This window comes from Eptatretus burgeri, chromosome 11 (genome assembly GCF_056783735.1).
Source record: "Eptatretus burgeri isolate ZD-2024b chromosome 11, Ebu_testis_v1, whole genome shotgun sequence".
Lineage (NCBI taxonomy): Eukaryota > Metazoa > Chordata > Myxini > Myxiniformes > Myxinidae > Eptatretus > Eptatretus burgeri.
In genome coordinates, this window is record NC_140971.1 from 16,618,112 (window position 1) to 16,635,483 (window position 17,372).

Consider the following 17,372-nt stretch of genomic DNA (forward strand, 5'->3'; position numbering starts at 1 on the left):
AACAATCCCAAAACATGTGTCCATGGATGTTCCCTCTCCGGGATGGACTAGTTCATAAAATTGAGAATTAAATTAAATGTTCTTCCCTGCATTGGCTGCCGTACAATCCCACTGAGACGTAGGGGCTATAACTCTGCGAAGCTCATGCCTAATACGTGGAGCTGATGCAACTGTTTAGCCAGATGAGCTTTTAAATACATACATATATATATATATATATATATATATATATATATATATATATATATATATATATATATATATATATATATATATAGGCACACTGTATAGACACATATAGTTACCAACAAAAGTACCTCTTTCAAAGTTTTCACATTTTGATGCCTCCTGAGTTTATTTCATGATGCTTTCAAATCAAACTTAATACATAGTCTTCACAAACTACTCCAAAGTGATCAAGCTGTTCATTTTTTTATGGCAGATGCTTTCTAGTTTTTTTTTTTTTCTAGCAATATCCCATAAAAATGCAGATAAAATGTGAATAAGTTATACTGACAGAAAAATCAGATGGTTCTTAGTTGCATACGTATTTAAACCCTTTGCCTAAATCATTATCCTTTTAGGAGAATCATTCACTGAATTAACCCTTCAGGAGCAAATTATTTGTTTGAAAAGTTAAAAAAAATAAGTGTGATAGGTTTCGTCTGCATGTAATCAGTGGTTTAACTTAAAAATTAAGCTTCCCGACTTATCGAAGGAGTTTTAAGGTGAAACTCACTTGGTCAACCAACAAGGCAAACATGAAGATCAAGGAGCTTTTAAAAGAAGTCAGACAAAGTGGTGGAGAAGCACCGTTCAAGAGAGGGTTGTAAAAAGATTTGAGTCACTCATTATCCCTTTGATTACGGTGACATCCATCATTAAATATACGCCCGAACAAGAAGGTATATACCAATTGTTCTACTACATGGAAAACAGCATCCTGGTTGCCATGGCAACCACTTTAGATGACGAATGTATGTCGCAACACACCGTCTCCACAGTCTATGTACCAAATATGAAACATGAAAGTGGAAAACTTTGGGAGTTGGAGTGCGGACAGGAACGGACGGACGGACGGACGGAGGGACGTACATCACATAATACGCCCCGATATATATATATATATATATATATATATATATATATATATATATATATATATATATATATATATATATATATATATATATATATATATATATATATATATATATATATATATATATCGGGTGTATAAAAAGTGGAAAGCATCCCATACCACCGAGACTCAACCCTGATCAGGTCGCTCATCCAAACTCAGCAGCCGGGCAAACAGGAACCTGGGTTGGGAATACACTGTAAATACAGCAATGACTTTGAAAGATCTGCAAGGCCCTATGTCTGAAATGGGGGGTCAGTGTTCATCAACCACCAATATCCCGTTCCCTTCACAAAGCTGGCCTCGATGGATAAGTGGGAAGAAAGAAGCCATTACTGAAAAAGACGCATCTAAAAGCTCGTATGGAGTTTGCAAAAAAACACCTTAATGATACTGCAGGATGTGGAGAAAAGTTTTGTGTTCAGATGAGACAAAAATTGAACTTTTTGGTCGAAATTCAAAGTGTTGCATCTGTCACAAGCCTCATACTGAACATCACCCAGTCAACACCATCCCTACTGTCAGGATAGAAGGGACAATGGACGGTGCAAAGTACAGGAGAATCCTTGATGAAAACCTGCTTGAGTCAGCCATGAATCTGAATCTGGGTCGGAGATTCACATTTCAGAAGGACAATGATCTGAAGCACGAAGCTAAAGCCACACAGGAGTGGCTGAATAAGAATAAAATAAATGTTCTTGAGTGGCTCAAAGTCCCGATAAGTCTGCAACCACCAAACCACTGGAAATGTAGCTGCAATCAATGATTTTCTGACCTGACTTTCAATGCCACATGCATGGCCACATGTTCAGACCACAGAGCCACCTGGTAGCCAATAGATACACCTCAGCACAATGTTTATTATATAGATGAGGCTTATTAGAATGACCAGAACAATTTTCAAAAGTCATATTCATCCCATTGTAATCATGAAAATACCATATTTTTTTCAAAATGGTGCCTTTTTTTTGGCACCCATATTGGATTTGCCATTTTGTGTGCTTTTGATACAAAAATCAAGCTTGTTGTTGGCTTAATGGTTAGGGTGGTGGGCTTGGGATCCTATGATCCTGAGTTCAAACCCCACTCGGCTGTTGAACTCATACCAGATTAGGTTGACTCTGCCTGTCATCCTTCCTAGGTCGGCAAAATGAGTGCCAGCATGCTGGTATCCTGTGTCGGAGTGGCGACCCATCCATGATTGTGCCCAATAGCCAAGGAGACTGCTTAGGCAGCACCAACACTCTGCACAGAGTATGATCGCAATGGATGTATGGATACAAAATTGAGCTTGGCAACATGCAGATTCAAATTCGGCATGTCAAATTCACCCTGGGAAGGCTTGTTGACAGTTTGGACTAAGAAATGCCTTTTACTCCTTGAATAATGTGTACTTGTCCAATTTCTTGTCTGGTCATGCTGCAGTTTGAAAAAAACCCAACAGCCGACCAATAATTTGTCCACACCATTTGGCACCATCAAGCATGTCATTTCTGTGGAAGACACTCACCCCAGCCCTACCATCAATGTCCAGCATGGGGCTCCACTTGGAAGCCTGTAGGAAGCAACACCACTGGAACACCATTTGCTTCTCAAAATAGAGGCAAGAACAAGGCCGGCAGACGATCCACCCAGAGGGCAGAAGGCACAAGTCTGTCACCTCAAAGCTTATTCACATCCTGGGGAGAGATGAAGAACCTGGTGATTATGACATGCTGAGCTTCACAACCATCAAAATCCATAGCCAGACCATCGATTGCCGGTGCCAGATTTTCACTGATTTGGCCATTCCAATGCCTGATCGAGTTAGTGTTCACTTCCTGAAGGTCAAGGTCGACACTGGGGTAGAGGGCAATAATCCCCAATACCTCAATTAATTTGGACTGCCTCTACATGGCTATATCCAAGAGAAACCCCAGACAACATTAACAGCCTATAACAGCTCAACAATTCAGCAGTTTGGCACCCTTATGGTCCCTTGCAAATACAGTGGGTCGACGCTGAGTTTTTCATGGTGATGTCAACTGATCCTGCGATCCCCAGCCTGCCTCCATGTTGGGATCTCCAGCTCCTCACCTTCCACTGTTCGGCGATGAAAGAGAATCGTACAAGCGACAAGCCAGTCAACATGCTAGATGAGCTACTGGTTGTGTAGCCAAATTTACCAATGTCTGTCACTTCCCAGGTGAGTATCACAAAGTGGTAGACCACAGTATGCACCCCATAATACATGCACCACGTTGATACCCCCATCCAGATGAAGGATTAAATAAAGTCAGAACTCAACACAATGCTGAGACAGGGCATCACATGAAAGCTCGACAAACCTACAGACAAGGCCAACAGCCTCACCTACATGCGGAATGCAAACGGTAAGCCGAGACTTTGCCTGGACCCAAAATACTTGAATCGAGCAATCAAGAGGTGCGACCTCCGTACTTCAATACTTGAAGAGCTAGCACATACGTTTGCTAAGAATGTGTACCGGACAAGCAAGCTCAACCATCCAGTAAAAGCTGCTCATGACCTTCAACTCTTCATATGGTGATCACTACTTCTGGTGAATGCCATTTGGACTTGCGATGTTCCAAGACGTCTTCCAGACCAAGAAGGACAAAATTCTCAAGCAGTGTCCAGGTGCCGTTGGCATTGCAGATGATGTTGCCGTCAACAGAAAAACAGAGCAAGAGCATGACCGGAATCTTCACGACTTCATGGGAATGGCAACCAGATTTGACTGACAATTCAACATTGACAAGTACAGCGTACCAAAAATTCAATTATTTGATCTCATATTTGATCTCATATTTGGCCACCCAAACCCAGAAAAAGTGGATTGCTTACCAGACCTGAAGAACATCTTTGAACTTTGCAAGGCACTCGGTATCATCATGTACATTCCATTCATGTAACATGATGATCATGGGCATTTCATCCAGCTGTACAAATCACTCGAAGAGAAATGCCAGAGTACGAATGCATCTCCAATTTGGGAGCCCAAGGCAGGGCGTTGCATCTCTTCAATTTGATGTTAAGCCAGGAATACCGTCGACTAGCAATACTTGGTGGACGTAAAATGCCCCCATGGTGTCGTTCGGGAAGATCGGTGAGCTATCGCCAGCATCCTGAACAAATTACAAATTCCTGCCCAAATCAGCTCTTGTCTAATGTCAGGCTTGGCGAGCCGGTTCATGAAAGACTTGGGCCAAAAACTTTCCCTGGTAGACCTTATAAGAAAGTGCGAAATAATTGGGGCAGTAGTGGTAGTAGTAGTGGTCGTTGTTGTGGTATACAGTACTTCTACCTCTGGTATCTTGTAATATGTTGGTAATGGAGGTTGAAGAGGATGTGGGAAATGGTGGGGGGGGGATGTATGGGCGAGGGAGTTGAAATGAGACAAAAGTGGACTACTTTCACTCATGTTATCGCTTCTTCCTCCATGGAAAAGGATAAGTCCTCATTCGTGGGAGGAAAAAGGGAACAGCAACGTTCAGCCATCCTGAATGTCCTTTTAGTCCGAACAAAATTTTATTTCAGGGAATCGTTTTTGTTGTCACAAAGCATGATGGACTTGGAGCACAACACAGAATGGGATCGTTCACATCAACACCATCTTGATGGGATCATTAATGTCGCACTCTGGCAATTTTCTTTGACTGATTTGTACGACTGGATGAAATGTCCATGATCATCATGTGACATGAACTTTTGCAACTGAGCAGTTTGAGGACCGTGATCAAATCTTCATTCTTTTGTCCTCTTGTCATCTGTATTCGCAAACACTCAAATCGTACCATACTCTACATCACTTATAGTTTCTTGTTTTTTGATTAACCACAGGTTATATTTTCATTACATGGAAAAAAAGACAACGTTTATTGACTTTTGAAAATCGAGTGCACCACACTCTGAAGTTGTGCCATTCAAAAAGTCATGGAGTAATACGTAATACCAACGTATGATTTGCATTTCTCGACACATGCTTCCCATTCCTCAGAAATAATAGTATATGTTTATTTCATTTATGGACATGAAACTGCTTGCCTACACTGATGTGACTTTTCAAATGTCAACTTGGTGTTAACTTCCCACGTCTCATCCTGCTTCTTTAGGATACAGTTCCTGCATTTGGGTTGCATTACAACGATCTACCTCACGGTGCTTCCACTGAGGATTGGAATTTTGTTGGATTACACAAGCCAAAAGATCTGTTTTAGTAATGCAGATTCTGGCCAGGTCCTATATTCCCTCTGCCTACCCCACCTGAAGGTATATGCGCCAGCTTTTGGTCTTCAGGGAGCTGGCTCACTCAACATTTGTACCGGGCTTTCTCCACCATCACAGATACTCCTTTGAATAGACTCAAAACTCAAATATCTCTATATCTCTATATCTCTATATGTATCTATATGTATCTCTATATCTATCTCTATATCTATCTTTATATCTCTATCTCTATCTCTATCTCTATCTCTATCTCTATCTCTATCTCTATCTCTATCTCTATCTCTATCTCTATCTCTATATCTATCTCTATATCTATCTCTATATCTATCTCTATATCTATCTCTATATCTATATCTATATCTATCTCTATATCTATATCTATCTCTATATCTATCTCTATCTCTATATCTATCTCTATATCTATCTCTATATCTATCTCTATATCTATATCTATATCTATCTCTATATCTATATCTATATCTATCTCTATCTCTATCTCTATCTCTATCTCTATCTCTATCTCTATATCTATCTCTATATCTATATCTATCTCTATATCTATCTCTATCTCTATATCTATCTCTATATCTATCTCTATATCTATCTCTATATCTATCTCTATATCTATCTCTATATCTATATCTATATCTATCTCTATATCTATATCTATATCTATCTCTATCTCTATCTCTATCTCTATCTCTATCTCTATATCTATCTCTATATCTATCTCTATATCTATCTCTATATCTATCTCTATATCTATATCTATCTCTATATCTATCTCTATATCTATCTCTATATCTATCTCTATACTAGTAAAGGTGCCCGTCTTCGACGGGCGTCACTGGCAACATATGGTAAAAGACAGATAGCATGAATGTATTTTAAACAATATATTATATCATTTTTATCCATTGATTATCAATCAGGTTTTCCCCTTCGACACTCCCACAGTAGCTCCACTTCGATGACATTACCACGTAGTTTAGTGAGTTCCAGAGGATCCATAGAGCGCATTAAAATTGCAGGGCACCCTACTTTAAAGTGATCCAAAAGGCCGGATCAGTTTCGTCTACATATTCATATCTTGTAGATTTTAGCTGGCCGGATCAGTTTCGTCTCCATATTCATATGTTGTAGAATTTAGCTGATTCTGAAACTGTTAACAGCATGTCGATCACATGGTTCTGTGATTTTCTACGGTAGTAAACAGAAGTACGACTTAAGCCTGTACGCCATTATGCGGAGACCCGAGGACCTAATATTTCACAACAAACTAAAAACTCACAAAATTTGAAGATATTTTAAATAAACAATTTATTATAATATCGATTAAATATCATTTTTATCCATCGATAATATGAATTGTTCTGTACAGCAATAGTTGTTCTCTTGGGATCTGTGCATCCATCCACGATCTATGTTCTAATGAAGTGCAGTAGGAATAATAAAAAGTCGGATGAACATGAACTGTTTAACGACCATAATCATCAAAACGAATTTTGTGGGGCCTCTTAAGGAAAACAATAATATCATTATTATATATGTCAAAGCTTGTTTCATTTCATGCAGTAACAAAAATCTGATGGTGGAACAAAAAAAGGGGCATGCTGAAATATTAATATAATTTCATTTCATGCAGTAACAAAAATCTGATGGTGGAACAAAAAAAGGGGCGTGCTGAAATATTAATATAGATAATCATCAAAACGAATTTTGAGGGGCCTCTTAAGGAAGACAATAATATCATTATTATATATGTCAAAGCTTGTTTCATTTCATGCAGTAACAAAAATCTGATGGTGGAACAAAAAAAGGGGCGTGCCAAAATATAAATATATATATATATATATATATCTCTATCTCTATCTCTATCTCTATCTCTATCTCTATCTCTATCTCTATCTCTATCTCTCTCTCTCTTCATTTCTATCAAAGCTTTGGCTTACACAGTCCATTTTATAACCTTGAAAATGAACTGTTTAAGTTGACACAAGAGTTTTTTCAAATTAAGAAAGCCTCGTTTTTCCAAGAGTAGAACTGTTCAGGGTAATACAATATAAACCAAAAACCTGCTACGTGTCGTAAAACATGCATTTTGCAATTTTAAATTAAAAAAATTTACAGAAATTCTTCATGTTGAACACTTAAAATTGCAAAATACATGTCTCTACATTTAGTATTCATGTTGTTGTTTTTTTGCTCTCGTAACAAATTTTTACTCAACACAAATGTTATTCCATTCGTAATTACACGGCTCTGTTTTTATTCTTGATCGGCGTCTCTCAAGAACTCACAGGTTTGCATCAAAGTGCATATTTCCTAATTTGTTCGAATGTGAATGGCTCTCAATAAATGCTCAAAGAAAAACTTTTTTTTATAACAAAAAAAAAAAATAATAATAATGATTATGATGCTTTAATTGAATATAATAAATGTTCGGAGTAAATTCCTGTGTTTTGTCTGACGATCAATCCTTATTCCACCTGTCATTCTGCCTCTCATGCCTGGTGTCGGCTAGATGGTTCGGGTGGTGGGCTTGAGATCCTAGAATCCTGAGTTCAAACCCCCCTCGGATGTTGAATTAATAACGGGTGGGGTTGATTCTGCCTATCATCCTTCCGAGGTCGGCAAAATGAGTGCCAACATGCTGGTATCCTGTGTCGGAGTGGCGATCCATCCAGGATTGTGCCCAATAGCCAAGGAGACTGCTTCAGCAGCACCAGCGCTCTGCACAGAGTCTGGTACCAATGGATGGATGAATTTTGCCTCTCACCTGATCCTGCGGGCATATTCACTCGTCTATAATCTCGTGTTCTGTTGACTTCGGTTTCTTTTCTCTGGAATTTCTAGCATTTCTTTCCTTTGGAATGCCTCATCTGTCTTTTATTATTTATTTATTTTTATCCTTTCTTTCAGAGCACATAATATTTTCTTGCAGAGCACCTTCAGATATCTTAATGAAAGGCAGTATAGCATATAGATAACTTTTTATAACAATGATGTTCTTGTTGTAGAGCCGGCAGGAGAGCTTAAGTTTTATTAAGCTGTCTAGCAAGGGTTCAAATCTTGACCCACCTATATACCGTCACCCTGGTGTTTCATATACAGGGCAATGCTATCTCTCGGAAGAATGTTAAGACTGAGGACCCGTGTGTCAACTATTCACACTGTCCCACGTTGGTGGACATTGAAGATCCCACGATGTCTTTTATGAAGAGTTGGTAAGTTATGGCCGACACTGAGCAAATTACAAATTCCTTCTGCCTTCAGTCGAGTATCCTGCATTGGAGTTGTGATCTGTTCACGATTGGTTCTAGCCTTGAAAGGTTTCTCGAGTTGAGATATACCCAGAAGCTGTATCAAGAGTATGGAGATCCATTATTATTATTACCATGTGCACGTGATGTGAAAAGTGGGGTTAAGCAATCGGTTCATGTTTGTCCATCCGTCTGTCTGTCTTATTCGTTTTTGATTGCCAGTTTATGATCGAGGAACAACTTATTTAAATCAAATCTCATATTTTGACACGAATCGGAATACGAATAGGAAGACAAGTTTGCCGTTCTACAGTACTTTGACTCTAAATTTGTCCTGATCGTACATGCACAAAGAAGATTAAGATAGTATTTTTGCTGTTTTTAAGGACTTCATAAAGGACATAAATAACAAGCCCAAATAAGTAATGTAATGTGTTAGATAGGGTGACGTAATAGGTCAGGTCAGGCATGGGAGCATGTGCCAGAGCAGCACGTCGCTGCGTCCACTTTCCGCCGGTACTCCAAGGGCCCCGTCTGGCCATCCCCCAGGCAGATGCCTGGCCCATCCCCATCTCCTTAAGATGCTGATCAAGCTGCTGCAACCATGAGGCATGTGGTCGGCCCATTGGCCTCCTCCACTCACAAGGCTCCCTCGCTGAGAGAATCTGGTGAGCAGGATCCATGTCAAGAAAACGAGCCACATGTCCATGCAGCCGTAACTGACGCTCACGGACTATGCAGGCAACAAATCTCATTTGAGTCTCTCAGCAACTGCTCGTTGGACACAAAATCCGACCAGCGATAGCCAAGGATTCTCCGAAGAGACCTGGTACCAAAGGAATTAAGTCTCCATCTCAGATCCCTGGTCAGAGTCCAAGTCTTACATCCATAGAGCAAGACTAGAAGCACCAAGGACCTGAAGACTCGAACATTTGTCCTCCCACACAGGTACTGGCAATGCCACGTCCCATGATCCAGTGAATCCATGACTCCCCAGGCCCGACCCAGACGTCTATTGACCTCTGACTCACAGCCAGCAGAGACATGAATATCACTGCCAAGGTAAGTGAATCTCTCCACGACCTCAACATCCTCACCACGAACAGACACAGACAGGACAGCAGCATCCAAGATGTCACCGAAAGCCTGGATCTTAGTTTTGACCCAAGAAACCCGTAATCCCAGCGGCTCCGACTCCTCATTCAGCACCTCGAGGGCCCCCAAAAGGATGTCTAAAGTCTCCGCAAAGATGACTGCATCATCTGCAAAATCAAGGTCCGAGATCTTGACATTCCCAAACGATGCACCGCAGCTTGATCTCTCTGACATCCTCCCTAAAATCCAGTCCATACAAGTGCTGAAAAGTGTGGGAGCAAGTACACACCCCTGACGAACTCCAGTAACAACTGGAAATAAGTCAGAGATGGTACCACCACACTTCACAGCACTCTCAGTACCAGAGTAGAGTTCAGACATCAGATCGATCCGTTTTGGTGGCACCCCACGAAGACCAAGAATCCTCCAGAGGACATCCCGATTCACTGAATCGAACGCTTTACAGAGATAAACATAAGCTGCAAGCAGCCCCTGCCGAAACTCTCGCCTGCGTTCGGTGAGGACCCGAAGAGCAAGGATACGGTCAATCATTGACCTCTTTGGTGTAAAGCCTGACTGCGCTGGACGCTGGTGCTCAAGCAGATGGTGGCGAACCCTTTCTAGAATTATCCGAGCAAAGACCTTGCCCGGCACTGAGAGCAGCATCACCCCTCGGTAGTTGTTGCAGTCTTGGCGATCACCCTTCCCTTTCCAGAGAGGAACAAAAAGGCCCCTCTTCCAATCAGTTGGGATGATGCCTGTGTTCCAGGCAGAGCACAAAACTGCATGCAACGACACAAGTGCAGCATTTCCACCAACCTTGAGAAGTTCAGCATGGATGCCACAGATCCCTGGAGCTTTGCCCCGTTTCAACTGGTTCACCGCAGCCCGTGTTTCCACAAGCGAAGGTGGACCACAGTTGATTCGAGGGTCAGCAACAGGGATTGTAACACCCTTGACGTCCAACTCAACAGTTGGGGGATCAGCCTGGTACAACCGCTCAAAGTAACCGGCCCAGCGGGCCTTCACTTCAGACTCCTCTGTCAAGAGCCTACCACTCTCTGCTCGAACTGCAGTGCTCCGAGGGATGGGCTTGGATGAACGCAATGCGCGAATTCCCCTGTAAGCGGGACGAGAATCACCTGTCCACAGGTGATGCTCTACCCCCTCACAGATTCCTCGCACATAGGCCTCCTTGTCCACCCTCAGTGCACGTACAGTTTTACGCCTCAGCTCCCTGAACAGCTCAGCTCTGCCATTCAGCCTGGCCCTGCGACTCTGGTCAATGGTATCCAGTGTCCCTTGAGAGACAAAATTCTTCTTTGCCCTGCGGTGAGTTCCAAGAACCTTGCGGTGCGGTGGACCTTAGTTTTGACCCAGGAAACACATAATCACAGGGGCTCCAACTCCTCATTCAACACCTCGAGGGCCCCCAAAAGGATATCTCGAGTCTCTGCAAAGATGACTGCATCATCTGCGAAATCAAGGTCCGAGATCTTGACATTCCCAAACGATGCACCGCAGCTTGATCTCTCCAACATCCTCCCCAGAATCCAGTCCAGACAAGTGCTGAAAAGTGTAGGGGCCAGTACACATCCCTGACGAACTCCAGTAACAACTGGAAATAACTCAGAGATGGCACCACCACATCTCACAGCACTCTCAGTACCAGAGTAGAGTTCAGACATCAGATCGATCAGTTTTGGTGGCACCCCACGAAGACCAAGAATCCTCCAGAGGACATCCCGATTCACTGAATCGAACGCTTTACAGAGATCAACATAAGCTGCAAGCAGCCCCTGCTGAAACTCTCGTCTGCATTCGGTGAGGACCCGAAGAGCAAGGATACGGTCAATCGTTGACCTATTTGGGGTAAAGCCTGACTACTCTGGATGCTGGTGCTCAAGCAGATGGTGGCGAACCCTATCAAGACTTACCCAAGAAAAGACCTTGCCCGGCACTGAGAGAAGCGTCACGTCTTGGTAGTTGCAGTCTTGGCAATCACCCTTCCCTTTCCAGAGAGGGAGAACAAAGCCCCTCTTCCAATCAGTTGCGATGATGCTTGTGTTCCAGGCAGAGCACAAAACTGCATGCAACGACATGAGTGCAGCATTTCCACCAGCCTTGAGAAGTTCAGCATGGATGCCAAAGATCCCTGGAGCTTTGCCCCGTTTCAACCGGTTCACCGCAGCCTGTGTTTCCACAAACAAAGGTGGACCACAGTCGATTGGTGGGTCAGCAATAGGGATTGTAACACCCCTGACGTCCAACTCGACAGCTGGTGGATCAGCCTGTCACAACCACTCAAAGTAACCAGCCCAGCGGGCCTTCACTTCGGACTCCTCTGTCAAGAGCCTACCACTCTCTGCTCTAACTGCAGTACACCAAGGGATGGGCTTGGATGAACGCAATGCATGAATTCCCCTGTAAGCAGGACGAGAATCACTTGACCACAGGTGGTGCTCTACCCCCTCACAGATTCCTCGCATATACGTCTCCTTGTCCACCCTTGGTGCATGTACAGTTTTACGCCTCAGCTCCCTGAACAGCTCAGCTCTGCCATTCAGCCTGGCCCTGCGACTCTGGGCAATGGTATCCAGTGTCCCTTGAGAGACAAAATTGTTCTTCGCCCACCGGTGAGTTCCAAGGCATCTTCCGGCAACACCAAGGACGGTGGTCTTGAAGGCACTCCACAACTCTTCAGGACCCCCCAAATCACGCAGGTTCCCCCAAATCTCCACTCAGCCTGTTCTCAAGCTCTTCAGCTACCCTCTCATCCTTGAGCTTGCCAACATCCAGCCTCGGCTGGGGTGGTACCATTTTCCTGGATTTAAGGTGCATCTTAAGAGTTGCTACAACAAGCCGTTGGTCAGTATTGAGGAACTGAGCACTCAAGTCGATCCTGCAGTTCTGGATCGTCCTCCAGCGACCATCAAGAGCATATGGTCAATCTCCTTTGCCACACCACCAGTGTTGGAATACCAAGTCCAGCGATGAGCTTGTGGGCGCGGAAACAATGAACCAGCCACCCTAAGTCCATGACTTCTTGCAAAGTCAAGGAAGTTAGTGCTATTCTGGTTCACAGTTCCAGACCCATGGGGACCAACACACAACTCATAACCATCCCTCTCGGTTCCAATTGATGCATTGAAATCCCCCAAGACTAGAAGTGTATCTTGCCTGGGGTACTGATCAACCACAGACTTGAGCGTGGCGTAGAATGCATCCTTCACGGTGAGATCACTCACCTCAGTCAGAGTATTTCCCGAGACCAGGAAAACAACACCCAAGGAATGACGAATCCTTAGTCTCATAATACGCTCGTTGACTGGTGTTACCTCAATTATCATTGGACACAGCTACAGCAACTCCTTGGGTATGGTAACCATCAGAGCGACCAGACCAATAGTAGGTGTAACCACCCACCATAATCTCACCGCAATCCGGTCTCCGAACCTCAGAGAGTGCTGCAATACCGATGTCCAAACGCTTGAGCTCAGACGATAACAGACAGGTGATCATCCTCTCTTGGGGATTGGACATTCCAGGCACCCACCGAAAGAGACCACCTCAGGTTAACCCAAGGAGACCACGTCTGGTGGATGACACCTCAGCACCACTCTGGCACACTCTCCCGCAATCTGACCTGGGCATGTTACCCTGTGGTTTCCCTCCTTTCATCAAAGATTGGGGGTCCCGAAGGCTTTTCCCCAATCCCATCATCCGGTGAGCTGCCCTGTGAAGGAAACTGCACAGGAGGTACTCTCACGGAGTGGGTTTTCAGATTTTTTGTGCTTCTGGAATGTTTTGCGGAATGAACAGTTTTACGGTGGCCATAGTACAAATCCTGCCACCAACCTCCTAATAAGAAGTAACCCAACTGCAGGTCGACGTCCGCAGACACAGTTGGCACTATATTTGGATGGCCATCGGCTCACAAGGAGCTCCTCCGCCCTTTGAGGACTTTTGTTCTTCATCCTGCTGGGTGTCCATATCATATACCCTCCTCACTAATAAACTTGGTGAGGGAGATGGTTTTGTCGCCGATGGTTGGGAAGATGTAATAGATGCTTGGTTAAATGGTGGTAAACCCCGGAATTTAATTATACGCCTTTAAACTTTTTAAGCGTTTATAAAAATTGAATTATATACTTGAATACTGTAGAACACAAATGGCCTTCATTATACTTCCAAGAACCATACAGTATAGTGATATACAGTATGAGAGGGCATGGCATGTGAGATGGTGCAGTATCGGGGTGAAGAAGAGACCGGCAAAATAGCAATGTACAATGCTGATTGATGTTGTGTTCTGTGGTTATCAATAAAACCTTCATCTCCTAAATTGCGACTCAATGTTGTCATATTAGTGTACAAGGGTGAGGTATAAGACTGCTTCAGTGACGCTAAACTTCCCGATTTTTTTTTTTTAACGATTTTTACAATCACAATTTTATTAAATTTGGAATATATACTCAAACACTGCACTAGGTATGGTGTTCTATGAGCTCTCTGGTTATTATTAGGGTACCAAGCCTAGAAGTCTGGGTAACCTATTGTTTTTCTTCTGTTTATTAGGGTACCAACTACCAATCCTTCAAGGCTGGAATAACCTATTGTTTTTCTTTGGTTTGTTATTATTATTCTGCCGGCAAATTTTGGGATTTTTTCACTTTAAAATTCATTTTCTCGGCAACCGAAAGTCCGATCCACATGAAGTCTTCACCATAGTATGTATTTTTTTTTGTAGAATATTTAATTGATAATTATTATGTCATAGGTCACGTAGTACTGGCACCATCTTTGAAAAACCGAAAAACTTTGGACCTCTGTATCTCCGAAACTGCACAATTGTAAAAATTGAAACTAAGCACAAGGCAAGAACTCCCCATGGGGAAGAAGTGATTTTTAATGACGTCATCAGTTAAGTATCCCGGTGAAAATTTGACAAGTAGAACGCTGCATCGGAAAAATTTTAAATTTCTTGAGCATTATCTACGCAACTCACCAAGGAAAAAATATATTTTGACGTCATGGGTCACGTGGTTTGACAGCCATATTGTTTTGAAAAAAAATCTTCTCCAGAATGGCTGTACAGATTGAGGCAATACTTTACACACATTTCCCAAGATATCCTTGTACAAGTTTGATAATTTCTAATTCATAGGTCACATGGTTTGGCAGCCATATTGAATTTACCCGAAAACCAACAAACATCTTCTCCAGAGCAGCTGGTCAGATCAAGGGGAAACTTTACAAACTTATTCTCCAAGGCTAGGGGATATAAGTTTTATTTTAATGAATTATTGATCAGTCACAGGGTTTGGCAGCCATGTTGGATTTAAGAAAAATATTTTAAAATGTTTTCTCTGGAACCACTTATTCTATTGAAGCGAAACTTTGCAACTATCATCTCACGCCATTGCTGCAGATACGGAAAAAAATTATGATGTCATAAGTCACATGGTTTGGTGGCCAGCTTGGATAGAAAAATGCACCTTATCCGATTAACACAAAACTTCACAAGGCTGATCCCCTACCCCATTAGAGGCACAATATAAACTTATGATATGATAGGTCACGTGGTTCGGCAGCCATATTGGATTGAAAATTTTAAAATCCTCTCCGAAACAGCTGAACAGATTGAGGCAAAACTTTCCACACATGTTCCCCAAGACATGCTTGTACAAGTTTGTTAATTTCTAATTGATAGGTCACATGGTTTGGTGGCCATATTGAATTTATCTTAAAACCTTTAAAAATCTCCTTCTCCAGAACTAGTCAGATTGAGGGGAATCTTCACACACATATTCTCCAAGAATAGGGGATATAAGTTTGTTAATGAATAATTGCAAGGTCACATGGTTTGGCAGCCATATTGGATTGAAGAAAAATATTCAATAATGTTTTCTCTGGAACCACTTATCCCATCGAAACAAAACTTTGCAACTATCATCGAACGCCATTGCTGCATATTGGGTAAAAATTATGACATGACAAGTTATGTGGTTTGGTGGCCATCTTGGATAGAAAAATGCATCTTACCTGATTAACGCGAAAGTTAAGCATGATCTCCTACCCCATTAGAGGCAGAATATAAGTTTATGATGTTATATGTCACGTGGTTCCTTGGCCATATTGGATTGAAAATTAAAAAATTTTTAAGTTTTCTTCGCTGAAATAGCTGAACAGATCAAGGCAAAACTTTACAAGTATGACTGCCTATCGATGACGGACAAAAAGTTCCCAACTCTTTTTGATGTAGGTCACATGGTTTGGCAGCCATATTGGATTGAAGGAAAAATATTAAATAATATTTACTCTGGAACTGCTGCTTCAATCAATGTGAAACTTTAAAGTTATGATCTACAGTAACTGACATGGGGAATGTAAGTCTTAAATTTCAACCCAATTGGCCACAGGGTTTGGCAATTATATTGGATTGAAGTAAAATATTAAATAATATTTTCTCTGGAACTGCTGCATCAATAAATGTGAAACTTCAAATTTATGATCAAGCAGATATGGGGAATGAAGGTTTTACATTTCAACCCGATTGGCCACAGGTCTGGCAGCCAGAATTATTTAATTCATTGAATCTGAGAACTTTGAGAATTTTTTTTTTGTATAAGGCTCACTTGGATGTGCCTGCATGCATTTGAGTGTACAGGGGTAGCAATTCAATTGATACCGATGATGGCCCCAGGAAAAAGGGTCAACTGTGTACATAATAAATAGATGGAACGTGACCTGTACCTCGATCCATAACTTATGAATCCCGCATCATAGAAAAACGTGTCGGGCCTCATTAAACTCAGGAGAATCCCACTTTCTGCTCTGCTCCCATGGTGTCCACATGTTTTACTTTGTGTTCAGGTTATTTAAACACCAATTCAATTGATACCGACTGTGTCGTCAGGAAAAGGGCTAACTGCTTACGTAATAAATAGATTGAACACTTCATGTTACTCGGTCCGTAACTCATCAGTCCCGTGTTGTATCAAAGCCGGACGTCTTAGTACCCGGTCATCACTGCCATCAGTTATAAAGTGGCAGTTCTAGTTATCATTATCATTATTATGTGCTGCATAAATACAGTTGTGGTTACAATATGAAGATAATTTGGTCTTTTCCATTTGCAGCATGACCTCTTATTAAAAAAAAAAACATAATATAAAAATGAAACTATCAAGCCAAGATTAAAGCATTTTTTGCTTAAAGATTATTGTACATGAACATTGTCTGGTTCAGCAACACAACACAAGAAAAGTCTTTTGTTAATGCTTTGTATCCTCTTTAAAACAAAAAACGATGTACAGCTGTCCAAATGTTGCAGCATTTCTTTCCTCAGATAAACTTTTGTCGAGGTTCCCCTTTTGTTCCCACAATAGTGGCTTTTCTTTTTGTTTTGCTTAATCCTGCTTCATTGAGCCCAACGTTCCCTTACTCTGATGTACCACGTCCTGGATTGTCATAAAATACTGCACCTCTAGGCAAGTAGACATAGCTGTGACAGAACCTTATGTACCTGATGAAGTACGTACTTAATCTTCTGGCACAGTTTGATCTATCCATCCATGTACGAGTACACGTCTATTTGGATTTATTTCGCTTATTATTAAGGCAATTAAATTTAATCAAGTAGT

At 41.9% G+C, this 17,372-nt stretch overlaps 1 protein-coding gene across 1 annotated transcript in view; it reads left to right on the plus strand.

The window, feature by feature from the left end:
• The window catches only part of LOC147016574 (fibronectin type III and SPRY domain-containing protein 2-like), an 81,625-nt gene that overhangs the window by 30,682 nt on the left and 33,571 nt on the right, over positions 1–17,372 (plus strand). Inside the window, exon 14 of the mRNA XM_085845361.1 lies at positions 5,254–5,410. Coding sequence (XP_085701487.1) covers positions 5,254–5,410 — 157 coding nt within the window. The remainder of the gene's footprint in view (positions 1–5,253; positions 5,411–17,372) is intronic.